Source organism: Synchiropus splendidus, chromosome 17, assembly GCF_027744825.2.
Source record: "Synchiropus splendidus isolate RoL2022-P1 chromosome 17, RoL_Sspl_1.0, whole genome shotgun sequence".
Taxonomy (NCBI): Eukaryota; Metazoa; Chordata; class Actinopteri; order Syngnathiformes; family Callionymidae; genus Synchiropus; species Synchiropus splendidus.
Genome location: NC_071350.1, coordinates 6,942,269 through 6,969,429, shown reverse-complemented (window position 1 = coordinate 6,969,429; position 27,161 = coordinate 6,942,269). Strand labels below are relative to the sequence as shown.

The following is a 27,161-nucleotide window of genomic DNA, read 5'->3' as shown; positions in this document are numbered from 1 at the left end:
AGTGGCTTTTGTCTGGTCACACTTCTCATTTGCCTTGCCTTTCGAGGCAAGTGACTTTACTAGTAACATCCGACTTACCACCTGCTCGACTTATGTCAACCCATACTTACGACCACGGCCAGCAGACGCTTATTTATTTTTTTTTTTTTATTCAATGTCTGGCACCGCAGCACGTAGCAGCCCGGCAACGTGTACGATAATCATGGCACCCAGTCTGCATCGTGTGCGACTGTTACGGCAGCACAGTATCCCAGCATGTCACTCTCACGCAGCGATCTACCAGATCAGATTGACATCATGTATCCTATATAGTAGTACCTATAACCCTCATGTTGGGCATATTGAGTGGCATTCGACTTACGTCCAATCTAACTTACGACCGGTTGGTCAGAAGTCGGATGTTACTTGTATATGGATATATATTATGAATGCAGTCCGTGGTGCACAGCATGCTGCCCGATGCAAGCATCAGCTACATGAATCCAGCAACGTGTCCTTGGTATACGCTTGACTATGGTTGTTCAATGACTATTGATTTGACTATTGATGTTTGAAAATAAAAGTTTGTCTCAAGCATTGAGGAGACATGCTCGAGCTCGGGAGGAAAACAGGAAACAGATATGATGTTGTGTCTTGCCACCATAATAACTTTTTTTTCTGGGCAGGAATATCAATATTTAATATTGTCACAAAAAATTGCGATGTATTTGAGAATCGATTTTTTTTTTCCTCAGTCCTAATATCTAGCATGACCAGAACCCTTTGCCAGGAAACAGATTACGAGACTTACTGGCGAACAAACTTGATGAGAAGAATTTGAGAGTGAAGATCACTTTCTCACACTTTATCTATTCTATTTTATACATCAAAAATGACTACAATTGTTGTTGGGAAGAATTAAAAAAGTAGATCAGCGTTCTGAACAAATGCAAAGCAGTCGCTGGTCTCCAGCCCCCAAAGTGAGTGGAACATCAATATGGCAGATAAGCAGAAGTGAAGCATGTTAGCATGTTATAAAATGAGATGAAGCACTATATGTTGGCCAGCTCAGCACCAGATTCAGAGTATTTTGATAAGGACAAGTGCTAGCTAGTCAACCTGCACTTCTGCTTCTGCAAGCCAGGATTGGAATCAGACACTATTGTTTTCTTCTTCAGTCATCACAAACTTCTATTTTCTCATAACACTTACCCACCAATGTCGATGACAAGAAGACTTAAGCTAACATCAATTTGAAAGATTGAATTTCAGGCTGAAGTGACCATGCTTTATAATAGAGGTTTTCATCAATATTTCAACAATATTGTGTCAAAGTTTAAAAGAATCTTAATCTAGTCTTGACTTAAAACAAACATTTTTACTTGAAGCAACCTGTGTTCACACTAAAGACTAAGTATTGACCCGTGTGAAGCACGCAGGCGAGGGTGGCGCGTTCCCCACCACTGCTCTATACAATATGGCACGCATCACAGGCTCCGGTTCAGAAGAAAAACAAAACTGAACAGCATGATAAAATTTCCTCAAAAAGCAAAATCAATTAACTGCACAAACGCAGATTCCTCAGATCCTCAGAGAAAGACGATCCCTCTTTTGGCACCAGAATAAACACAACGTCTGTGCAGGAGGGCAGCTGGTTGCCGTGGTTTCTGCCGCCGTGATTGACAGAACAGGCAGGATCCAGCTGAGCCTGCTGTTGTGATGTGTGAATTTGGAAAAGTGGAGATGCATTTGGTTTAAGTTGTGCTACACTGCAGACTTGAATCAGGAGTGCATGTTACCACAGGAATTTAGTACTGTTGATTCTTTATTTATTTCACATTTTTTAAATTATTTGAAAGGATTGAGTTTTGCACTACAGAAGATAAATTCTTTTTATTTATATTTCGCGTTCCAATTTTATTTTTGTATTATTTTTTGTTTATTTAGAATTTTATTTATTTATTTTTTTTCCTTTTAGAGTGATGTCAATCTTATCACTTTACCTTTGTTGTGTTCATAGAGTCACAGACTGTGCCATATTTTGAGTGCTCCCGTTGCTGTTGCTGTGAAGGGGTGTTTATTATTATATTATATTATTATTATTATTATTTGGAGGGGGTGACATAGTCAAGGTGTGGAGCTGTCCTTATCAAGGCGGTCACATTAACAACAAAGCACTGTGGGAAAACCCGAAGAGTGAATAGGTTTTCTCTCTATTTTAGTTACTGGGGATAAACCAGAAAAAAAATAAAATAATTCAAAAGCATTGGCTTTTGGGACTCGCGAAAAATAAATCAGTAATTGGTATCTGAAAAATGAATTAATGATCACACCAAAGAACGTTATTGCCAGGGAAATGAATGATAACACTTCAAACTGCAGCCATTGGCACAGTTCTCTGCAGTAAGTTCCCTCTGACGTCCCTTCTGTGAACTGCTCATCAGTGAAATAAAATGTAGTTCAATACCATGTTACACAAATCCATGTAATGATGTGTGCATCTGGCAAGTTGTCGACACCTTGAATTCATATTGCTTAGCTCACCAACAAATAGGAAGCTAACAACAGCGTGGCAATAGACTTGCTGCTGTATCTGTCTTGCAAATAAATGACACACACCGAGAAGATTTGCTTCTTTTCGCTTCCACTATATCTTGCCTTTTTTTTCAAAAACACTCACACTGAGATACACACAGCAGCAATCTTGCTTATCAGTCTTTATCATCGCCACAAGCAAATGTACCGTGTCATGCTACTGCAAAAAGTAGCATTACTAATAATCTGTTTGAAGGCACTGGTCGAGAGACGCAACACTTTAAGAAATTGAGAGTGTGGTAGTTAAAGACATGTAAAACTGGAAAATAAACTGAGAAAACAATTGCATGAGACGCAGCCAGAAGCTGTAGTGCGGAATTCCCCATCATTTTTTCCGAATTCTCCCCCCCGTGATGAGAGAAGAATGTTCACACTTTTGTTTACTCTTCTCAACTCTTCAATTCCTGGAGTTAACCACTTCTTAAACCACTAAACCAGCAGAGTAAGCTCACGCATTTCTTTACGAATCATTTCCACCTCAGCGATATCAGTTCAACAGTGGTGACGCTCATGGATCTCACAGATATGACACCTATTTGAGTATTAATGAAATGACATGACACAGTGATTCATGCATCAGTTCCAGTGATAGTCTACTACAAAGTGAGATCAAGGGACACATCTAAGGGGAGGGTCACGAAAATGCCTTCAGAAATATCTATTAAGCCTGTTCATTAGTTCAGACTGCCTCTAGGCGAAATATCATTGTATACAAGTAACAGCCGCCTCCAATAACGCATCGCTCAGTGGGAAATCTGACCTCTCAACACAAGTCACCAGCTTCAATCTAATTCTTTTAATATATTTCATTATTTTCTGTCGTAAAGCCACATTGGGTAGCTGGGTCGAGAGCAATAATCTTTCAGGTTCTACAGCATTGGAGGAAAATGGAAACAATGAACTGAACAGCAATTTTTCTTGGACTATCTTTGACCGTTGATCCTCACTCCAATGGCGTACTATTATGACACCACCGTCCGTGGCAGCACAGCAGTTAAAAAAAAACAAAACAAAAATGAGGCTGGGGTTAGCGAAGCCATGGGATGGCGCACCATTCATTCTACATGTAGCAATGTATCAGCCCATCAAACGTCCGTGCTATTCAGTCACAACCTCTCAGGAGGACAGCCACATAGGGCGTTACAAATAGAGACTGACATCCAACATGATACAGTGAAGAGCGCTTCCGTACATCACCCCATCCCTCGCACTTCTCTGCCTCGAGACTGGAGGCACCTAAACCTGTAAGCTCATTCCCTGCATATGACCTAAATCGAAGAGTTGTCAGTCGGGTTGTAAGGAAGTGTATCGGTATTTAACAAGTGATGAGTGAAGTTTACATTGTGGGTTTGATCTGTTCATTGTTCATTTCAAATAAAAGTTCTTTATTTTATGTTAAACACTGTGAAACACAAGCCCAGAAAACAACAGGCACAGCCGATGGAGGCTTTGCAGGAAATAGGTGACTGAAAAGGTAACCTCTCAAGGTGAGATCATAGAAATGTTGGAAATGTAGAAGATTATTTTATAAATAACTCATTAAATGCAGTTTATTGAACATCGCCCTACTTTATAAATAAAATATTATGTTATTTTAAGGTACACTTTTAGTGTGTTCTCATGGTCGGAACTGATTTCTTTCCATTGAAAGTCTGTTTTCATGATACATGCAGTATCACACACCCAGATAGAGTTAGTAGCAGCGGGCATTAAGCATGTCATTAAAACTTTTCAGTATCTAAGATGGCAAAACTTCAACTAAATGAACTGTATTTCACAACCATAGATATATATATATTTGTATTTAATGTTCACGTTTTATAGTCCAATACAAAAACTTGACATTATGCCTGCACTTATCTTTTCATTTGGAGTCTTCCCAAGTAAACCATCATAAACATTACAACCATATTTTACTCATTGGCCTGTATCAACAGTCTTTAAGCTCCACCCCAATCCAAGGTCTCCATACCCTTGCTGATATTCTTGTGCCCTTCCCTCTGCTGGCACTGCTGTGGCATTGCTGCAGTGTCAATGTGGTGACTGTGAAAAGTGATAGTGCTGACTGTTTGTGGAGCTTTAAAAGAAATGTCAGCCGGATCGTCTTGTAAGAGAAGTGCTCAGCGATTGCTCTTCAAGAGGGCGCGCTGTACGATTGTGCAGCTATGGCTTTATTATTCACAGACTAATAGGGCCAACTATCTTTTGAAAGCACACATTCAGTCGGGCTCCATATAGTGAGGGATTTCATTCGTTTTACAAGTTAATATAACACAGATGGATCAACCAGGCAGCCCTGAAACAAGCCTTTTTTTCAGATTTATCAGAATATTTCAAGTGAGTATGTTGAAACAAGTGGCAAAATCATGAAATGGATGGTGCTTGAAGTCCAACAGACAATATCATGTAAGTGCTTAGTGACATCCCCACTGATACTCCAGTTGATTTTATGGGAGAGAAAAAATCTGCCTCTGGTGCGGAAAAACTTGGTAAGTAAACCGCTTCCAATAAAGTACTTTGTTGCATTTCCACTTTGGATGAACACATGATGTAAAGCAGCGACAGCTGGTCAGTGGGAGGTGTCGGTTCACAGACTGTATGAGCCAGCCAACTTTAACATCTTAAATATATAAAGAGGGTTGGGAACAAAAAAAAACTTGCTAAGTGGTGGTAAAGGGACTTCAGCATAAGTGGACTTGATCAAAAAAGTCCCTGGTTTTTGTGTTTATCATCTAAGGCATTCAGGTTGTTTATCATCTAAGGCATTCAGGTTTTGTATTCCCATTGAAAACTCTTTTTGCAGTACTTATATAGCACTACTCTTCGCTGACTCAGCACTTGCTCAGTAACCCATACACACACCAATGGCAGCTGAACCACCAGGACCAACAACAGGCTTCTAGAGATGGAATTGGATCGACAACCACTCCATTTGAGTCATATGCTATGTACTTCAGGGGTCTTCAACTCTGTCCTCAGAGGACCGGGGTGGTACAGGACAAGTACCTACCCCACCCTGCAACTGCAAGGACGCAGTTGAAGACCCCTGGTGTACATTATATATGCAGGGTTGTCCCAGGAATCTTTCTTAGTATCGTAGATGTTTAACAGGGGTGAAGAATGTTCTACTTGTGTCGTATCGTCTCCCTTATCGCCTCCCTGAAAAACAACTTTTTGACAGATGGTGATGGTGATACACAGAGAGCATTGCACTTCCATCCTGGTTATATATGACAGGGTTCTCCCCAGCCCTTTATAGCAAGGGCCACGCTGGGATTTCGCTTCCTACCCTTGGATTTTCCCACCTGCTTTTGGTCAACACGCATTGAAGTGTGCCTCGCAAAGTCAGCACTCCACCCTCTCACAAACCAGTCGAACACAGATATGATACACTACTCTGAGCTATTGACTAGCTCATCAGTCAACTTAACCTAGTTGCCTAACTTGTCCATGAATGATCTGTTTTCCTGGTCTAGAACAAGGTCAAAGACAAATGATAATTCTAGATAGCTCGGCGTACAATGCCTTGAAACTGGAGCAACACGGCTGAATCAATCACGCAACCATTCTTTAAACAGCCTTCTAATATCCAGTCACAGACACCATCAGGTGGGCATCCCAGGGTCACGGCCTCCAATCACAATACACCCTTGCTTGAGGCTGATCGGACCTGGGTGTGTGTCTCACAGGTGGCTTCCTGGGCAGCCCAAACAGTGTCCTTTCACTTCAGCGACAGGTAATGACTGCGTCTTACTGCTTCCTCGATGATCTTGTCTGACCTCTGATACCAACTTCCATCAGTAAATCATCCATTGTTCAACCCTCACAGGTAAAACAGTCCTCAGATTCATACATATGTTGTGCTCTTATGTGTGAAAGACAGCGTGAGGGAGAGAGAGAGTTGACCCCAATATATTTGACACCAATAACGTGAGCTGTCACAAGACGTTCCTTGAAGTGATCAAGAGGAAACTCTTCCTTTCTCTCCGAGCGTCTCACTTTTCACGGACATCTTGAACAATGCCGTTCCCCCTCTAATCACCAGGCATGCTAATTACCCCACTCACAGTTTGACTTCATTTATTATGCATGAAATAATCTAATATGATGACTGTGATAATTATGCGCACATCGATAAGATAAAAGAGTAGTAACCAATTATAGAGCCGGAGTTGGGAAAAGTAATTATTCTTTGTAGTGGAAGAAGTCTTGTTAAAAAAAAAAAGAAAGAAAGAAAAAAAGCCGACGGAGGAGGAGGGCGGTTTGTCTTGCTTCTTCCGTTCACTTCACAGCGCCACAATTAGCATGTGGAATCATGTCTGCACTCAGATATGGAACAATTTCTTGATTAGGCAGACAGATATTCTTTGTTGTTGCACTTTAGGGTGATTTGCATTCTCATAACAACACAAGCAAATGCTAAAAATAATTGAGAAAAACCACATAACCATAGCAACTGCTACCTGTTTACATTGTGACCTGAGCGAGAATGTGCGCTTAGCAGAGGACGGTATATACACTCCAGTTGGTACAGAGCGCCATGTTTTGACAAATTACACGTCTGCCGATGCAAAACACTGAAAACATTTTTTAACCCTCCCTCCCGCAGCAAGTGGATATTCACGCTTGTATATAGCTATAAATCATAGCTTTATGGATGTGTGTAGCAGATGGGAAAGAAAGCAAAAGTGTGTTTGATAAGTCAGTGTCTACAGGATACAAACTTTGAAAACGATGACTGAGCCACACTCATACAGAGGAGAGATTAGATAACAACCACACGACACAGACAGTAAAAGGATACAGTGTGGAACAGCAGGACCATCCGCGTGGTAATCGGAAATAATTATCAACTCTGGCTTCTGATATTGGAGCACGAACACACGCTGGGAAAATAAGACAATTACATAATATACGGGGATTACCCTTCAAGTGAGTGGCACCATAACTACAGACACGGAATAGTGGTACGGGACGTGACTTGAGACTGAGGGTGAGACAAAGGCTCTTATTTTTATTTGTAGATTTTTTTACTGTTGTCCACTACTGAAAGATATTTGCTTATCGGACCATATGGCTGTGCTACTGATGTTTAAAAAAATCTTTTTTTTGCAATTGTTTTGGTTCATTTGTGCGCAGTTGTACTTGCATGCTAACTATCAATGAGTTGCACATCTGTTGACATCAGGGCTGGATTTACAAGTTTAATTTCAAGTGAATATTCAACACAAACAACACAGATTCATTGCATTTTTCAGTGCACCAATTCCATATATATCACGTCATGTATATCTCATGATGCAACATGACGTCATAAGCAAAGCATCCATCATGAAGGAGACTGTAAGGGATGGCTTTCATGAACGGAAAATTGAAATAAAAATACAAAATGGAAGCATAAATATTGTTATTCTGTGCATTTTATAACAATTCGTCATGACTGGGGCACTTCAACCCTCATTTTTATGCTTATGAGAACATATTCAACTTGAATTTTATCACTTTGGTGTCAAACATTAAAATGTGATCGATCACAATTATTATTATATTATTACTCTTAATTATTATAATAAAACTTCTCATTAATTAGATTTTTTTTTTTTTACTCGAGCCCCAGCCCTAGTTCAAACTGAACACATTTTATATATAATTAACTACCCTTGTCATGTCCTCAGGATTTCTTCAACACTGTCTGAGGCATAGAAAACACATTAATAAAAATGTGTAAATGTGACTTCACTCTTATTTTGATGTAGTCATGCAATGTTTTAAGTTTTAAAAATAACATGTAAAGAGGAAAACCTATAGGATAAGGAACGTGGAGGAGCGTTTCTGCCGGATGTTCCTCTCTCACCCTCACTGCTCTGGAAGTAATGATGTGAGAAGAGGAGAAGACAAGGACGATGAATCCAGCCAAGACGGCAATCGCTGAGTTATAATGTTTGAAGCTGATGTTCTTGAGAAATTGAACTTCTGTCTCAGTCTGTACACACGCGTTCAACCCATCAAATATATAGATGAGTTTTTTCTCGAGTGGAGGTACGCAAGGTGGATTTTTAACTGAGAGACAACAAAAACAAGATATTACATTTAAACCTGATTCATCTTCAAGGTATTGACGCTACCTCTATAGACAGAATGTTGAAATGGAACATGAGATTTTAGCAGGTAGTGTTTTTGTCTTTCTATTGTTTGACTGCCTTAAACTGTTTCTTTTGGTGACATATGTTTGTGACAAGAGGGAGGGTCACACAGGAGCTGCTCAGTGTTGTAAACATTTTGGGAAAAGCCTTTGACTGAGCTCCTCGAAAGGAAGTGTATTTCTGTATGAGGAAGTCATCAAGTATGTGAGGGAGTGGAGGGCATGTATGAGGGCAGGAAGACAGTGAGCACATTTAGATGGGAGTTGAGACAAACAAATTATTGCCTTAGTCCTACAATCTAGTTCCTAAAACCACAGTTTCATTCATCCGTCCATCATCTGTCCACTAAAGCGACAGCCACTCCAGAGGATGGATTCAGGTGCTGAGAGACAAGTTCTGATCCTGGCCTTTGAAAAAGCTCCTTGAATGAGCATCCACTGAACCCTCACAGGTTCCTCAGCCAAAAACACATTTCTTCATCTTTCAAGAAAATATTTGGTTTCCATGATGAAAAGGTTGAAGTCCATAAGTAGCACAGTTTACAGTGTGGTGCATCATCAATCCTCTGATGCTTTGCAGGTGACATGAACAAGCGAATGGATACAGTAGAATGTAAAACATAGATACTTGAACATGTGGTTGCATTTGTGACCTGTTTAATACTATCATTTTCTTTTTGTACGCTCGAGTTTAAGCGATTCATTCCTCTGCTGGAGTACAAACTTGGACTGACGTCATAACAATACACTTCTTTTCATGCACATAATATTGTACTGCATTTTGTGATTCCCCCCTTTAAAATGGTGGCTTTAATTACAATCTATTAAAAACAGAATCGCAATATATCGCATCACCACTCCCGTATTGGGTTAGAAAATGTATAACAAGATGCCAGCAAATACATATTCCCCGTAGAACTAAACTAACGCTATAACAGATGGACCTCGCTCAAGTACAGTATATGTTGAGAAGTGGTTTCACAATTGTTGATTTCATGTTTGCTTTGTTATTTTGGAATGATTTAGGCAGTGAAATTCAAAAGAAATGTCATGCATTAATAACAGAATATGCAGAGGAGTTTTGCTGAATACGTGAATAAATGCATAAAGGGAGAGACTGGTGAGGTTCTGTGGTCAAATAATTAATTCTGGAGAGTGTGATAATGAAAAAATCATGCGAATTTCTCTTGTCTCCAGAGCTTCAAAATAGCATTCCACATCTTCACAACACAGTTTTAACACCGATTAAAATGACTGCACTGAACTTCTGGGTTTAACTGTGACTTTTTTTTGCATAGCACTGGAGCTCTGCAGCTGCCAACAGATTTAATGAGACATAAAACAAGAATGAAAAGCATTTTGAAAGAGTGTGAGCATGATAAAAAAAATGCTCTTTTCAAGGCCGACAAAAGCAGTAGGGCAGACGCCTGGCCTGTCATAAACTCATGGCACTTTTACAACCGAATAACAACGGAGGTCTTTCACGGCTAATAACAGCAATCACTAAAATGCATTAAAGCAAATGATTCCGTCCTTGCTGCTGCTTTTCACTCAAGTCTGTTGTTACAGCCGCAAGCATTCACACCAACAAGTGATTCATCAGGCGGCTGAATGCTGCGACAGAGATTAACAGCGAAGAGAAAATGCGCTTTCAAATATAAAGGAGCATCTTTTTAGCCGGAGCACAAACATTGTCCTTCAGATCGATGGGAGTCCTGGAGTGCAAGAGAGCACGAAACATTTAGATGCGATGTGAGAGAAACACTCGAGAAAATGTTGCTGTACAACACAACAGGAATAGATAGGAAGGTCGCAGAAGTGCTTTCATTTATTCCATCCACAATTTTCACTCTGTGCTTTAGTCCTACTAAAGTTTTACGGTGTTCAATCCTGAATATTAAACACGTGTAAGTGTTATAGTTGTGTCATGTTTTCAACACTGGGCGGAGCTGAGGGTTCAGCGCAGTGAGCAGACTTTTAGCCGGGATTTTGAGACATGGTGCCCCAGTTTTGCGAGGCCTTTAGGGAGATCTGGGGGGATGCCCCTGTCAGACAGCCCACCAATAATGGGAAGGCATGAGACAATCGGCAAATCTCGATCTTATTCGTTCTTATTCTGCGAACAACAACTTCAGTGACGTGCGACACACTCATTTACATGTAGCAGAAATCCTGAAGTCCTCCAATTTCAGTTCAGGTCAGTCTCATCCGTGAAATGTGGGTGGAGAGCAAAGAAATTTCATTTTTGCACACACATTTTTTGCTTTCTAAATTCCTTGGTATTACTTTGCCCAGGAAAATATTGTCAGACATTCTGAAAGCATACAACAAGTAAAGTAGCAGCAATGACTACTTTTGTTTGTTAGAATAATTATTGTTCATTCTCCTCTTTTTCTGCTGAGCTGGTTTAAACTATGATTGATGTGGTCAGCTATTTTACCCTCTGTATTTTCAAAAATAATTCTGTGCACACATATATGATTAAAGAAAACAACAGCAACGTGTGACTTCCCCTTTCTAGTTTACAGAAAAATGTCTCTGCCCCCCGTAAAATAGAGCAGCTATTGTCACAAATGCAAACATGCAAAGAGGACTTGCACCAACATACGATCTGTTTCTACTCCTGAAAGAATCCATGGCAGTCACACTTTTGACATGAATGCAAAGGGCACAAGGTAAAGTAAAACGTAAACTTTTCGAAAAATACACTGCGACTTTTAACACCAAAAGTAAAAACTTTCCAGTCGGTTTTCCCCATTTCCATGACTGTTCAATACTATGACCAGATCAAGGGCACAATTCAACTTTTAAACAACGAATGTCAGGGTGGGACAAAAAGCTTTTATCCTGATACGATTTTAGTGCTGATTCGATTTATGTTGTGAATCTGTTTTTGGGTGCGAGTATTGACAGTATTGATAAAATTGGCTTGTCAAGGTGGTGACCGTGGGGGGGAGGTTTATTTATAAAGAGGATTATACACAGTAGAAACACATGAAGCAGTTCATGTGGAATGCGGGGCAAGAGCACCTTCTGTTAGTAAACGTTTGTGGCTAAATTGTTTCGTGCGACCTCTGCTCTGACCCGACAGAAGGAAAACAGGATTTAAATTAAAAAATAAATAAATAAATAAATTCACTGCAGTTGCACACCCCAGTAAGACTGTCAGTCAAATTGGCGGTGCAAATCCAGCAGGCTTCATCTCAGGATTTTTGAGACTTGAGACAAGATAGTGTCAGTTAGGTGTTGATGGTTTGTTGATGTGTCAAATGCAAAACATGTCCAGGACAAACATCGGTTTGCTTCTCAGAGTGCTGGAGTAGTCGGCTTGTTTTGCGGCGCCTCACTATTTGTCGTCGGTCTGAAATAGCAATTTCACTAAAGTTGTACCCCAGATCTAACCGAGGAGCTGCACCCTTGCACCCAAAACAATCCATTGAATGATGCTAAAACAGCATTATTACCTTAAGGATCTCAGCAAGTTCTAGTCCACGACTGCTGAAGACACACTGCCGTAGTTTAAGCATATATCGGCTTGTAAAAAGACGCTTCAGCCGGTCGTATTAAAAGTAATTCCCTCTCACAGTGGAGGGACAACAGCTTTCCTGCTGGCAGCGGCACTGCAGTGTCTGAGAACAGCTGCCACATACCTGCAGCACTGAGCGTTCCGCTTTAGAGTGAAGGAAAACGCTACAAAACGCGGTGTGAGGCTTCTCGCTCGCACGCACTGATACATTCTGAGTTTATACGCTGTTCGTTTCTGATGACAATCAGTAGGAAATGGGTCCAAAAACACTGTATATTGAGTGCAATAAGTATTCAATCATCAACAATCAAGATGGGATTTGGATACCACGGAATGGCTGGTGACCATGTGGCACACAGCTGAGCACAATCAACCAATTGCCAATACTCCAGAGCTTAACTCGCTAAGCGTGTAAAACACACCTGCTCGAAGTTTCCTCCATTAAAATCTCAGCAGCGCCCTGAACAAGCTGTCCAAGGACAAGATTTTTTTTCTCGAAAAAGAACGCCACAAAATGACTCGGAAGGTGTGGCAGGAACTTGTTGTTAAGCTGAAGACCCTTCAGTCAACGGAGACAATGTGATGCTCAAGTTGCATTAATACACAGAGATGTTCTGACCCTGTTCTCTATATGACCTCAAAAAGGGGGTTTTATCACTTACTTACTCTTTTTATCTAAGTTTTTACCAACTGCACTGTAAACAGAAGAACATAAGAGACACAACACTGTCCTGTCATGTACCTACATTTTACTCATTTCCATTAAATCTTGTCAATTTATTATGCACAAACTGGGAAGAAACCTCAACATAGCTTCATGTAGATTCGACCTAGTTTAGCACCACAGAGATACTCACACATGCAACCGCAAACTTATGTACGCCACATTGCCGAGCTGTATGTAAGGTTCACTCAGTTTCATATACTAGACACACATGCACACAAACTGTGACAGAGAATTGCAAGGGATGTAGACATACATGTTCAGAGCTTTTCATTCATGGACAAACACACAAACACACACGTTTGTATCCCTCTCTCTACCCTTGTGGGGACCTCTTATTGTTACAATGCTTTCCCCAGGCACTCACCCTAAACCTAACTATCCAAAATAACTGGTTAAGCTTAACCGGACTTGGAACCAAAGTTAAACCCAATTTGAATGTTCTTGTTTTCATGAAGTCTTCATCCTCAAACTGAGGCTTAACCTTTTGTGGCCCGGCAAAAGGGCCCTGCAAACGCCCCACAGGTTTTTTTTCCCAAAAATGGAAGGTCCCCATGAAGACATAGGGTCCCCACGAGGATAGTGTGATGTCAGGAATTGGTGCCCACGAGGCAGTATAAACAAGCCCCCCCACACACGTTTGTCTTCCTATCTTGGTGAGGACCGTCATTGACATTACCCTTTCCCCAGCCTCTCATGTTAAACCTAACCATCTAAAACAAAAGGCTAAACCTAACCTTTACTCTGAACCAAACTAAAACCCAGTAATAATGACCAGGCTATTTTGTAGTTTTAAACATCAAAATGAGGCTTGACAAATGTCAAAATGTCCTCACTTTGCAAAAATGTCCTAACTCAAACTCATACAGGTTCTCACACAGATAGACGTAAACACACACACACACACTGTGTATGTTAAAGATGCAGAGTCTTAAGCTGGAACATGATGGTTCTTCAAAACAAAACATACAAATAACAATATTTGAACACACAATCATGAAAAACACACATCCTGCAACACACTCAAACCACAGCAGAAAGCTTGCAGAGAGACAAGCACAGGGATCAATCACGTCAATAGTTTTTTAAACCAACTCAGCGAGCATTTTCATCTGCTGAGCGACTTAATATAGCACCCAACGATGACAGAGTCATTGTGTGGAGGACTGCAGCTTGAAAAGGTTTTAGCTGTCTCAGTCAATGTTTTATTAGTCTGAGCAAGTAAAACATGCATCTACAAGCACACACACAAACACACACTCAAACCAAATATTTAGCAGCTCGCCTCGCTCAGCTGTTACCCCGACTTTCAGATATAATAAATTCAGGATTTAGCCGCAGCTTGGTATTTCTGCGCGTGAAGCCGGTCTCATTTATTAGGATTATCTACATTCCACCAGAGATAAGAGGCACAATGAGGACGGGAGTCTTGTTAAAGGTCTTTTAAATGCAGAATATATAATAAGCTGGAGCTAATTTGATTTGGAGCCTGATCCCTGAATAACGAAGGCTAAAAATAATGTCTAATTGTTTCTTTTTTAACTGTAGAAATAATGACATCAAAGGCAAATCGTTCCAGCACAATAGATTCTTCTTCGCCGGCTGTAAACAAGTTCGGAATCCCGCAGCCGGATAGTATCGAACCGTTCTGACTTGAGCTTGAGGAATGCGCCCCTGCTGGGTTTGCGGTCCCATTTCGCTGAAAAGAAATGCGATCACAGACCTGATGCTAAAATCATTATCTAATGACCTGGGTCTTTGTGAGTCCTCCTCCACACTGAGGCGTTCGGGAAGCTGCTATTGTGAAGAGAGGAGAGTTTGTTTGGACTCTCATCGCCAAGAAGGTCAATTGATTTGAATGTGTCAAGTCCCGTCAATCCCAAGATTACATATTGTAAAGCGGAATGGATTTTCTACAAGAAAAGAAGTTCCTCTAGACCACAGGGGGCACTGTTGAGCAAAACAATTCAAGGTTGTGAGCTTTTCATAGACAGACACACTATTATGACCACATACTGAACCTAATATTGGATTCACTGCAGGATAAAGATCCGATATATCATTCCCGGTTCCTAAATACCCAACAGAAAGCTTCCCTGCTGACCCTGGTACCTATTTCTGTTGCAAATTATACATTTGCCAAGGCCTTGTAACAAGTCAGAATGGAGTTAGAACTGAGCCAAGACAACGTGGAAGGGCAACACAATACATCGTATTTTGATGGTGTTCAGGATGTTGTCATCCTCGATTGAGCTGTACTCATGTAATGTATGCATTCAAAGGCAAGTTTTGATGTTCTCCCATGCATGAAAAATGCTGATAAATAATTGTGATTACAACATTGATCAAAATAATCGTGATCATTATTTTGGCCATAGTTGTGCAGCCTTATAGCCTGGTCACATGTTCCTTCAAGCCAAACTGCTGTTATTGATTCATTCAACAGGACCATCATGTCCTGTAACCTTCTGACCAGCAGACGGCAGCCAGTACTCCACAGCCATGCCACAACCCTGTTTTGGCGAGGGATGAGGATCAAATCTGGTACTTTTATTGGTGCCAACCGAATTCCGACTCGGCTAAAATCAAACACTCCCAAGTTTCGGTTCTTAAACACATCTTCGTGGCAGTGAGGGACTGAAAGATATGCCATTTTTCAAGTCAGAAAAAAACCTGCTACGTTCCCTGGATTTTTATCTGAACTGTTATATATTTACCACCAAATTATTATTATATATTTTCACCAAAGAAATTGTAACTTGTACATGTAACTACAAAAGTAACTTAGTTCCTTTTAAATTCAAGTAAACTGTGAAATAACAGTTACTTTTTAAGGTAGTAATCAGTATTCAGGTTCAGTTGTCAGATTACTTTTTCAAATCAGCAACACTGGCAGAGCATGGAGCTAAACTTTTTACAAACACTGTTCTCTCCCGGGTGCACGGTATGGTCAATTTGACTCTAAAGTACAAGCGCTATGTCCACGGACAGCATCTGCTAGAATGTGACTTTGATGCCAATGTCAAGTTTTACCAGCTCATGTACAGGGGTTGGACAAAACAATGGAAACACCTTAAAGCTAAAAAAGCTTTAAGGTGTTTCCATTATTTTGTCCAAGCCCTGTAGCATGATGCTCAAGCGCGTCTCCATTTGTTGCTAAAACACCACCAACACCATCCATAGGCGTAAATAGATTTTCTTATCGGCATCTAGAGTTATTTTATTAGTGTTTCTTTTCCTTATAATAACAAATATTATACCACCGTACTTACAGTGTCACAATTTAACGTATCTGCAACATATCATACCACCAGATTCTCGCAAATAGATTTATTGACAAATGTTTACCATAAATGACAGACAAGACAAAACTACATCGCCCTATTCCCTCCATTTCCTCCATGACCTTCTCAAAGCACCGGTGATGTGATGTTGACGGTATCACGGATCATTAATTTGCCTGTTGCTCTTCTCGGAGCATAAATCAAGCAGATCCATCTCCCCTCAACCTCGATCCCTGGTGGCTTACTTAGCTGCTGCGCCAATGCAGCGGCAGAACCGGCAGAGGCGAGCATGCACCGGCTAAGTCGTCTGCCAGCATAAACAGGCCTCTGCCTCCTCTTGAGAGCAATTGGGATCAAGCGGGTTTAGCGGGCATGACCTGCAAGTGCCCAGGCGGCGCAGAGACAAGCAACACAAAACAATTGTCTTCAGGTCCGTCCGACACATGTGAGCGAGCGGAGGCACATCGGCCCACAGTACAAGACCAGGATGCACTCCGTCGAGAATACCCTGCAGACCTCATGAATAATTCTGAACATCTCTCGCTTTTCGCCGCCTGATTTAAGGAAATGAGGCCCATCCAACGCAAATTAGACATCTTGCAATCTGATGTGAAGAAAAGAGAAGCCTGAAAAGAAGCATTAGACTCTGAATTAGTTCTCACACATTGAGGAACATTTTTACTTAAGCGTTATGCGGCACGAATGACAAGACATTTGCACTTGGTGTAATTTCCCCAATCGCTTTATGGCCATACGTAAATGCTTTAATTGGTTTGTAACATATGCTCGCTCTGTTTACCCCATTCATTTTCCATCACTTTGTGATTATCCCGCTCCCACCCCCTCAAATAAAGCCACGGGACTGCGCAGCACCGAACCTCCTCGTGTCATTTACCCTTATAGAAGAGATGCTAATATGCAAATAGTGTCAAACGCAAGCGTGCCCCCGGGCCACATGTCCAATGAAACAAATCATCAATTAAGATCTCAGCAGGGTTTGGGGATAAACTAAATTGGAACTATCTCTTTATGACAATATGTAGAGCCATGCGGGGTGCAGCACAACAAAGAGCAAACATCACTGGGGGTGACTGCTGGTGGTGCGTGTCAACTCCTGCGATGCTTTCAGGCGGGTTCTCTCTGTCAGGCAAATCATCCCACACAGTTTACAGGCTGACAAAACTTCATAGCAGGAGTCTTCCAACAGCAATGCCACTTTTCCATGGAGGGACGTCGCTGGATTATTTTTCTGCAGCGACCCCTGGTTGCGCGGCTGCACCTGTCGAATGTGTTCGACACATGATTCGTAAACAAATGGTACGGGAATATTTAATGGAGCGAGATTCTCAGACTAAAGTGTTCACCGTGGGAGGCCTTTTCATGCCTATTCAGCTTGGGAGTGGTGACAAGAATCACAATTTCGACCCGACATTGAGAAAGTATTTTGTAGTGCCATTCTGAAATGGTCTTTTTTTCCATGCCCTTCTTCCAGAAATTAATTTAAAGGAGTAGTTGCTTCCAGTTTAATTTTTATTCACTACTGTGTGTGTCTCCTTGGAGCACAGAGGCAACTCTGAAACAGGAAAGCATTGAAAGAGTTGCTTTTGCTTGTTGTAGTAGAGAGGATTCAGACAGAAAGTCAGTCTGTGATAAGTAACTCAGACCTAGAGATATTTCATAATAATACAATAAGTGTGAACTTGATACATATTTTACAGTGAAAATACAATGTAAACATTACATCCCGTGCTCAGAAAGGCAATCGAACCAAAAGCAAGAACATCCCACACAGGTCAGAGTGGCCAAATAACCCTTTTGGGGTTATCAGTCTCTTCTAATGACAAATTTCAGATGTGGCAAATCTCACATGAATTAGTGCATGAGAGGTATGGAATGTAGCCAAGTGCAGCTCATATTAGGTTGAACGATTCATCGTATTCTTCATCAAAATCGTGATTTTATACAACCCGATTTTGTGATTGTGAAAGCTGTGATTTTTCAATGCATTGCTACGAGACAGGAAGAGCCAATCCCAAATGTAAAGAAATGTAAATATGGTGGCCACGGCCCACATTGCATTTCAAGATCACAAGCCCATTCAAGGCCAATATATCGCTGAAGTGCTAGGCTAATCTGATCCACTTCACTTGCATCACAGGATCGCTGAGACAACGTAGATGTTCCAATCGTACGGTCACCGACCGTGATCGGTGAATGCCGATCACTACATGCCACAACTGATCACGTGTGACAACCGACGCTCCGATGAAGCCCCGCTGGTTGTGTGCGTCCGCTCCTCCATCCCTGCTGCTCACTCGGTAGCAGCATTTCTGCAGTGGAGCTTCTTTCAATCTGTCATGTGAAGTTTGCATCCTGCAGCCCATGCATGGGAAAATGCTGTGCAGGGAAGCGTGTCAATGTTAAATACGCCATTTAAATTATGGAGTTTTAGGGGCTTGTGAAAGTGAGAGCGCTGGTGCCTCAGCAGCAGGCTGTTAGAGCGGCTACCGCTTAGCAACACCCACCTTAGCAAATTGCCCAAGAAATAATGATTCATTTCCCGAGCTACATGACAAGGTCGTGTCGGAAACGACCAACCCGTCACTGTTTTGGAGTCGAGTGCACCTGAATCTGAAACGTTTGAAAACGTTCAGAGTTTAAACTTTCATAAATGCCGTGCTCTCTGTCTCAGAGTCAAATATTTCACAGACATGGTAAAGTCTCAAGAGATTCACCAAAGTGCGACATCTCACGTCAAATTAAATGTTTTTCAGTTGTCCTTTAGACACATCAGTTTCTGCATGCTGCAAGGTTTTGCTCTTTTATGCCTCCTTGAAGAGGTATATAAAAATATGTCTGAATTAAAATTATTTTATGGTTAATTTTTTCACATGTACTCAGAAGGTCTCGTCATTTGGATTCATTGTCAATCCATGTGACCAGTATTGGTGATTGGCAGCAAAAATCCAGATCGAAGCATCCCGACACAATAGTGAGCAAGTGTGTTTAAAACCCTAATATTGGTTGAAAAGAGGCACAAGCCACTGAGTTTTGTGTGTGAAATGACTTCACCACAATCGGTGATACAGACAATTCTTGACATCAGTTTATTTTACGTTATGAAATGCAGGTATATCTAACCTAAAGAACAATTTCCCATAGATCTGATGATGAGCCGAGTCTTATAGTAACGCAGCAATGATCGAGTTTCGTTCAGCAGCAGTCAGCAGAACCATTATTTTCCAACAACAAATAAGTAAGTCGGGCTCAACTGAGCGATATAAATTAATATTCACAGAGAAAGTCAAAGCTCCCAACAAATTGTGTCTTTGAATTCCCACAAATAAGCTTGGTTGGAACTCGAAGTCGACAGACACCACCTCGACATCATTCACAGCTACAACAGGAAATGAAACGCATCACTGTCTTCCGCAACACATTGATTAATCTATTCCAGATAATCAACTACCTCAGAAGATTCAATTGGAGGTGGTTTTCTGTTCCACGCTCCCAAAGATAACTGAAACCTCTGAATTGAAATCTTTTTTTTTTTTTTTGTCACACTTTACACGAAGAAGATAATCAATTCACAAATCCTCTTTAAATTGGATAAGGCTTCCTGTGAAATGAGTGTTCCAACTATCTGTGCTTCCAGTTTTAGGCTTTAAAATGATCAACATTGAGTCCCTACTTCTTTTTAATATAGTTATATTTGGTGCATATGTTGTTTTTCTTTGTTTAACAAAAGACTATGATGCCAAAGAACATGACTTCACAGTAGAAATGTCTCAAAATTCTAGTTGATTGAGAAGAAAAATAAATGTATAAATGAAGTCATATGGATCTCTTTGTCTCACTTTGGAGACCACCTACTTTCCTACCAGTTTTCCAACCCAACACCTTGGCAGGTGCAAGGCATGATGACGAAGCTGTGCACAGTATTTGACCAGTTGCACCACACCGGGTGAGAGATTCAGGTTTGTTTCAAGTTTATATATCTACTCATGAGCACATAAATACAGGCAAAGGGCTGGAAATTCTCGCAGTTTGTCCTCGTGTGAGGTAGATATGTTGGTATGCTGTGGTGTTTTCATTTGTGTATTAAAGAAAGATTATAGTACTGTGACCAGATAGCATTCGATTGGATGATACCTACATAGACAATATCATTAAGTCTCCTTGGTAAGGTACTGACCACTGCAGACTTTAATTCCTTATTCAATTTGGCAGGATGGGCCATAATATTTTATAAGCATGTATCAAAGAGATCAAACAATCAACACAGTACCCAAGATGGACACTACAACCACTCGGTTTTATTGTGGTATGTTGAGATTCCGGGACAGAAAACAAGATCTGAAATGACATTTCATGATCATTGCGTCAGATACAGTATGACTGTGCACAAGTCTTCAAGACTCCAGTGTGGCGTTTTCCCAAGACTCTGGCTTCCATCATTTTTATGTGATTTAACACATACAATCATGCGGAAAACTGTAAGTAAAGTGAGTCAGGGAGAAGAAAACTAAATCAAAACTCTGTTAAGTGCAGTGCACACGGTGTTATGCATAAAATATGACCATGCTGGAGGGCAGTTGAAATAATAATAAAATCAATAATAACAATCATCATCACAACAGGTTTGATTATACATTGTTTCATTTGGGCAGCATTTCGCATAATATTTGATGTGACATGTAGTTTATTGATCATTATTCAGCGTATTTTTTATGCTGAAGTAATGTTGAGCTTTCATTTACTTCCCCTAAAAATGTATAAAACAAACTACCAGATCCACTTTCATTATCTATCTGCTTTTCTGCAGCATTGGCTGCAACCAAACTGGAAATGAACTGTGCAACTTTAAATCTGCCTCCAGTTGCACGGCTTCCATCTGTTCAACACTCATAAAGAAAGTCCAATTGAAATACGACGAACGGAAGCAAAACTTTTATGAATGTTTGCAAAGGCGGCTGTTTGTCTTTCAACTTCAGCAAGCTGCAGTGGAACAGTTGTAGGTGAAAATATGAGTATGTTTTAAACAGTTTTATAAAGAAAAGCTTCATTATTAGTCTTAAAATAGTCATTATCTGTTCATGTCAATAAAAAAATATATTATAATAAATATATTTTTCTGGAATGTCAAGAAGACAAATTGTGTATTTCGTCTTCACACAGTAAATAGCGATTTGATAGGGTAGATCAAATGAATAAACGTCAGAAAACTGTGCGTAAATCCAAATAAATGAAGCTCACTATTGTCACGATATTGTATTGTAACGATATGAGTGTGATCCAAAGACCACCCAGCTAGAATAAAACGGTTACAGACTAAGCCGTTTTAGAAAACAATTTAAATTACGTTTGCAATAATATTCACTTCCTGCATTTATTAATACATTTAGCGCATGGCAATTGGATTTGAAGCCGTTCCGACACGCAAAATATAAGGATTTTCTTTGTACATGAGACCGTCTTTAACCGCACAGCAATGCAACAGTTCAGAACATTTATGAGCATGTTTCCGAAAATGTAACGTTCTCTCGTCTCCACACCTCTAGTTTCACCTTCACAACAACACAACGGTCCCGATGATCACAAACTTAACAGGCAAAAACGAGCCACAAAGAAAGGACGGAGGCGAGATGACAAGAAACTTCAGTCTGGGTCGCCACATAAACAAGACGCTCCTCTCGCTGACTACACTGTGTCTGAGCTCAAGCACCACAAACATTACCAACACAAATCCACAAAGAGCAGCGGCAGAAGCAGCGAGCAAGGACCGAACCGAGATTATAAAAATCCACTGGTCTTTTGAGTCCAGCACAAAAATGCATCTCCAGTGCTCTCCCTCTCTCTTTTTTCTCCCCCTCCTCTTCTCCCCTCCATCCCTCCCTCTCTCTCTCTCTCCCTCTCTCTCTCTCACTCCCTTCTCTCTCTCTCTCCCTCTCTCTCTCTCACTCCCTTCTCTCTCTCTCTCTCTCTCTCTCTCTCTCTCCCTCTGCCCTGACTGTATGAATAATGTCCTGGCTTTTGTAAAGAAAGGGTGGAGGGACGGGAGGGGGAGGAAAGGACGCTAAAACCCTGCTCCAGCCACTGACAGTGAAAATGAATGACAGCTTACCTGCATGCCAATCTTCATCAGACTGACACTGGACTGACAGCACAGCCTATACTCCTCCACACAGCCGGTGACGTCAGCCGAGACAGGCCCCTCCCACCTTCCAGAGAACCGCGCTGCTGCTGCCGCCGCTGCTCGTGATGCGTTCCAGTGTCGGTGGGAAATACCAACATCACAGCGACATACGCGGTTTTTATTTTCTGGGAAACACCCGCCGGTTCGCACGGGGATGATGAAGCGCGCTGAAATGGGTTTAACCCTTATGTGCCAAAAACACGAGCTGGAGCTCTGTTAACTGAGATGAATTACTGTCACTCTGTTCGTAGAGGGTCAGCTATATATATATATATATATATATATATATATATATATATATATATATATATATATATATATATATATATATATATATATATATATATATATATATACTCAGTATGTTTAGGGTTAGGGTTTGTTTTCAAAAGTAGTCGATGAACGCACCTGAGCACTCCACAGCAGAGGTTCTCAAGTGGCGGGGTCCAGATCCAAAAGTGGGTCACAAAGCCACTTTTAGTCGGACATGGGCCTTTTCCTCGGAAAAACATAATTGAATTAGATTAGATTCCCTTTATTCTTCCCACATGTGTTTATAGTAGATTAAATTAATATATCATTTAGCAGTTCTATATGTTAAATTTTAGGTTAGATCTACTTTTTTTAGGTTGCAGTTTGACGTTGAGTAGTGGTGGTCCTTCAATGGAGAACTGCTCTTCTATAATGGAGACAGAATGGTGCCACACCACAACAGCAGACACACAAACCTCAATGAACACACAAAACAATGATAAAACCAGTTTTCAGAAGAAAAACATTCAAAAAGAAAAACCAGAATCAGGGATAACGCTCTTTTTCGTCTTCACTGTATGACATAATAAGGCATATAGAAATTAAAATTTAAAATTTCAATTTTTAAAGTTGGTGGCTATAGTTGCAAATGCTAAAAGTCATAAAATATTTTTTTCTTTTTTTACATTAATATGAAACGTAAATACTCTCTGCTCTCACTTTACTGTCAATACAACCAATAATAATAATAATAATAATCTGCTCGCTACGCCAGGTATATGGGACATTCATGTGACCATGAAGGCATCGCGTCTCCTTCCAAGAAAATCGCCATAACATGAATGCGCACGTGCCCGCGACAGGGAGGCACACATGGCTCGTACTGTATAGCGAGTCACGCTGGCCCTCTATCGGTTACTAGGCAATATTACGTGTATGTTCGTCGCTTTCTGTTCTTGAATTCCTAGTTGTTTTAATGCATATTGAGTGCATCATTCTCAAAGCTGTTAAGTAGTTGTTATTTATTAATTTAAAAAAATCTAAATGAATTATTTAAATGAATGCAACACGGTTTAAAGACGTGTATTATACAACAAGAGATTAAAAAAATAAGCAGAATGATTAAAAATCAAGTAAAAAACATGCACGATAGATGGCAAGGACAATATGTGTACTTGAGATATATTTGGTGAATAAACACCTATCGAGTAATTAAACGTGCAGTGCTCTGAAAGAATTAATTCACTTGTATTTTTTAAAAGAAAGAAGGAAATAATAAAAGAATTAAAGGCAAATTTCATCATTATTTGTCACGCAGAAACCAACACGCTAAGATCCTTTTTTACTCTGGAAATAAAATTAAGAGGTAATTAAATTTAATAAAACGAGCTGCTGAATTGCGTTTGCTTCTAAAATGGTTTTAAACTTCGCGTACAAACTAAGGCTCTGGCCTACTGAAGTAACAATGCTTCCGATTGGCTGCTTTTCTTCTACCCTGTCCAATCAGGTTGCAGCTCACTGTTTCCAGGAAGTATACGATGCGTCGGGGGCTTCATCTCTTGAGCTGAAATTTCATCCGTTCTCAGCGAACGGAACGAGTGTTAAATAATTGCGCTTGCTGGCCTTCGCTCCAGTTATAGTCCGTTGTCTTTAGTTTACTGCATTCTATACTTCTGTTTTTTGTTTTTTAATAGTTTACGGCGAGGCTGGGGAGCTGCAATGATGCGCATTGTGGCGACTGATGTAGATAGTGTTGCTCTGTGAACGCCTTCCATTGCGTTAGAGATTGTTTATTGCAAAAAAAAGTTGTGGGAGGAAATGGCCAACACTGTGCTGGAAGTCGGAAATGGTGTATTCATCCTCGCTGTCGTCTGGATAGCGGCCCTTGTGGTTGGAGCGATGCTTCTGAGAGCCTCAGGTTCATCCAAGTATGTGGGAGAGGAATGTCAACACTTATGACTACCTGGATCAGATGACTTCCGAGTTAAATCACATGCGTATTTTTGCTTGAACTCTTAGTCAGCATAACGACTGGCACAATATTCTGCAAACAGACTTTCAAATGTATGATTTAATGTCACTAATGTACGTGTGGAAATGCTTTTTCTTTGCAATGATAAACAGTATGCTGCTTGTATTGACAAGTTCATCAGCTGTGAGGCAAAATACTTGTGTATTGTTTTTTTCAACATAAGTCACAGGCCTGTTGTTCTGTGCTTTCAGGTTTGCTGTGATCCCCGTCTTCCTTCTGGCTCTCATCATCACTCTGGTGTTGGTGTTTTTCCCACGAAGTCCTGAGATCCCGCCTGCTTTTAATGAGATAGAGGTGAGACCCGCATTCATTTGACACATCTTTGAATGTGAAAGTAATATGTGAATATGTTAGTCGCTTCATTGCACTTTGCATGACTCTGAATGTTAGACAATGTGTGAATACAATGTTTGTTTGTTTTTCACGATGGATTGTATTTGTTGCAAATGAAGCAAATCTAACCATCTACCAGCTGATATGATGTGCTGTTATACTGCTATTTGCAAGTGCACTTTTTCCCAGCGTTAATCATGTGTGCAGGAGTGTACTGTTATTAGAATGAGTAGTTTACAAAAGCAGTTTGTTTGAAATTCGTTGAGAGAAGTAAGACTGTCATTTCATCATTTACAGAATTAAAAAACAAAAAGCCTACAACAAAAACAACAACAAAAAAATAGCCTACACTTGATCTACAGTCTTCACAAATGGTCGTCGCACTCTTAAATTAGAAATGAAATGCGTTTCTGGTTAAACCCTCTTCTGACATCTAGTGGACGGATTCTTTAACTGCACCTATTGACCCATTGTGAGACCGACTGATTCACAGCATTGTTTCTCCGTGTCTCTCCCACTTCCTCTCTCTTTTTCTTCAGATAGTGGACACTTTGTTCATCGGTCGCTATGTTCTGCTGGCTGTGGTGAGCACCGTCTTTCTGGTGGCGTCCTTCATGTTACTCCCCTTTCATTTCCTGGAGCCTGTCTATGCTAAACCTTTAAGAACACACTAGATTTGGCACCATCAACACTGATCATACTGAGTGCCAACAAAGAGGCCCATCTTCATCTGGACACAGACAATGGAGCGCTGCAATTTTCCCATGTTCATGAGGGACCACCGCGAGGGACTTCAGAAGCTTCTTGTGACTGCATAGACTTTTATTTTGCATTTCAAAATGAGAGTTTAATGACATATTGATTGAAGAATGCTCCGTTTGATTCAGAGGCTTCTGCATGAAGGCAAATATGTGGACGGATTTATGATTAGAGTTGGAATTCATTCATTTTAACTGATTTAATTCAGATGAGTCACATTAAAATGCTGTTAATAATCCCATGTTTTTATCAATGAGGAAGAGACGGAAAGCAGATCTGACCGAACTGGGTCTCATATTTTGGCAAAATAAAGAATATTTGAACTGCTGCAAATTTCACTGTAAATCTAAACTTTACTCAATAGAATTGTCACCAATAAATGTATATTCATTTTCTTTTTTTTTTATTTCCCGGATACCCCACTAAATTAGTTATCAATTGTTGATATGACATGTTTTTGAATGAAGCCATGAGTGTGACGGTTCTAGCCAATTAGATTGTGTTTATTTTTCCCTATGAAGAAAGAACAAACTTTTCTCAAGTAAGGTCAAAGTTCATACACTTTGGTCCCTTTTTTTTATTAATTTTAGCAAGTTCAGGCTTTAAAAACCAACAATTCTCTCTTAGTGCAGCATTGAACAAATCCCAGGGTCGTTCACCTCCTCTGTCAAGTTGTGTTCTGAAAATGCAGCTAAACAGTGAATTTTTCCTACCAGTGTGCACCTAAGGGAGGACCTCTCCTGAGATGGTGCGGGACTGACAAACACGTCTCGTGCCACTCCTTTTGGGCGGTGACAAGGGCCTTAAGCTTCTGAGGTATTTCCGTTCACATCAGTTGTTGTTCTGTCGGGTTTTGTTTTATGGCCACAGCGCTTGCATAGTTTGGTCGTCAAGGAAACTGGAGAAAGTGTCAAAGAGTTTAAATGTCATCTGTAAGCCTTGTGTTTTCTAGTTGTTTCCTCCCTTTCAGAGGAGCACAGGGGGTTAAAATTGTTATTCATATTTATGTATATATTGCTTCTTAGGGCAATTGTGTGTCAACAGTATTGACACATTTGAGACAATTGTTTCAATGTTTTTTTATGACATTTGATAAATGAACAGGGAATGCAATACCTGTCTCCTTTTTCATTACATAACATTTAAAGCTGTCATGAGATGTGTTCGTTGGCGTTTTGTTTTTATTGGCGGTGTAAGATTGTGATGGTAAACAGAATCAGAATTAATCCGAGATGCAATGTCAAGGTTTTTCCGTTCAGCTGATCGTGAGTGTTATGCTCAGGAACCATGAAGAAACAGGTACAAAGCAGCAAACTCAATCTTATTATGATCAGGTTGC

The 27,161-nt window shown here is 40.5% G+C and overlaps 2 protein-coding genes across 3 annotated transcripts in view; one reads left to right on the top strand and one right to left on the bottom strand.

Annotated features, from left to right (window-relative positions):
* LOC128748042 (uncharacterized) overlaps positions 1 to 22,476 on the bottom strand; it is a 101,200-nt gene extending 78,724 nt beyond the window's left edge. The window contains exon 1 of the mRNA XM_053846433.1: positions 22,375 to 22,476. The gene's annotated coding sequence lies outside the window, so the exon portion shown is untranslated. The remainder of the gene's footprint in view (positions 1 to 22,374) is intronic.
* A 1,759-nt stretch (positions 22,477 to 24,235) lies between these two features.
* tmem218 (transmembrane protein 218) lies at positions 24,236 to 26,922 on the top strand. Of its 2 annotated transcripts, XM_053847085.1 has the most exons (4): positions 24,236 to 24,626; positions 24,922 to 25,024; positions 25,603 to 25,647; positions 26,539 to 26,922. In XM_053847085.1, the coding sequence occupies exons 1-4, from the start codon at positions 24,517 to 24,519 to the stop codon at positions 26,635 to 26,637; spliced, it is 357 nt and encodes a 118-aa protein (XP_053703060.1). In that variant the 5' UTR covers positions 24,236 to 24,516; the 3' UTR covers positions 26,638 to 26,922. The 2 variants fall into 2 exon arrangements, with proteins under 2 accessions (XP_053703060.1, XP_053703061.1); XM_053847086.1 differs by having other exon boundaries at positions 25,603 to 26,922.
* The last annotated feature ends 239 nt before the right edge of the window (positions 26,923 to 27,161 follow it).

Coding starts and splice junctions, on each gene's coding strand:
- tmem218 (XM_053847085.1), top strand. CDS start 24,517: ATGGCCAACACTGTGCTGGAAGTCGGAAATGGTGTATTCATCCTCGCT. Junction 25,025..25,602: donor CTGCTTTTAATGAGATAGAG/GTGAGACCCGCA, acceptor CTTTTTCTTCAG/ATAGTGGACACTTTGTTCAT. Junction 25,648..26,538: donor GCTATGTTCTGCTGGCTGTG/GTGAGCACCGTC, acceptor TTTTCCTACCAG/TGTGCACCTAAGGGAGGACC.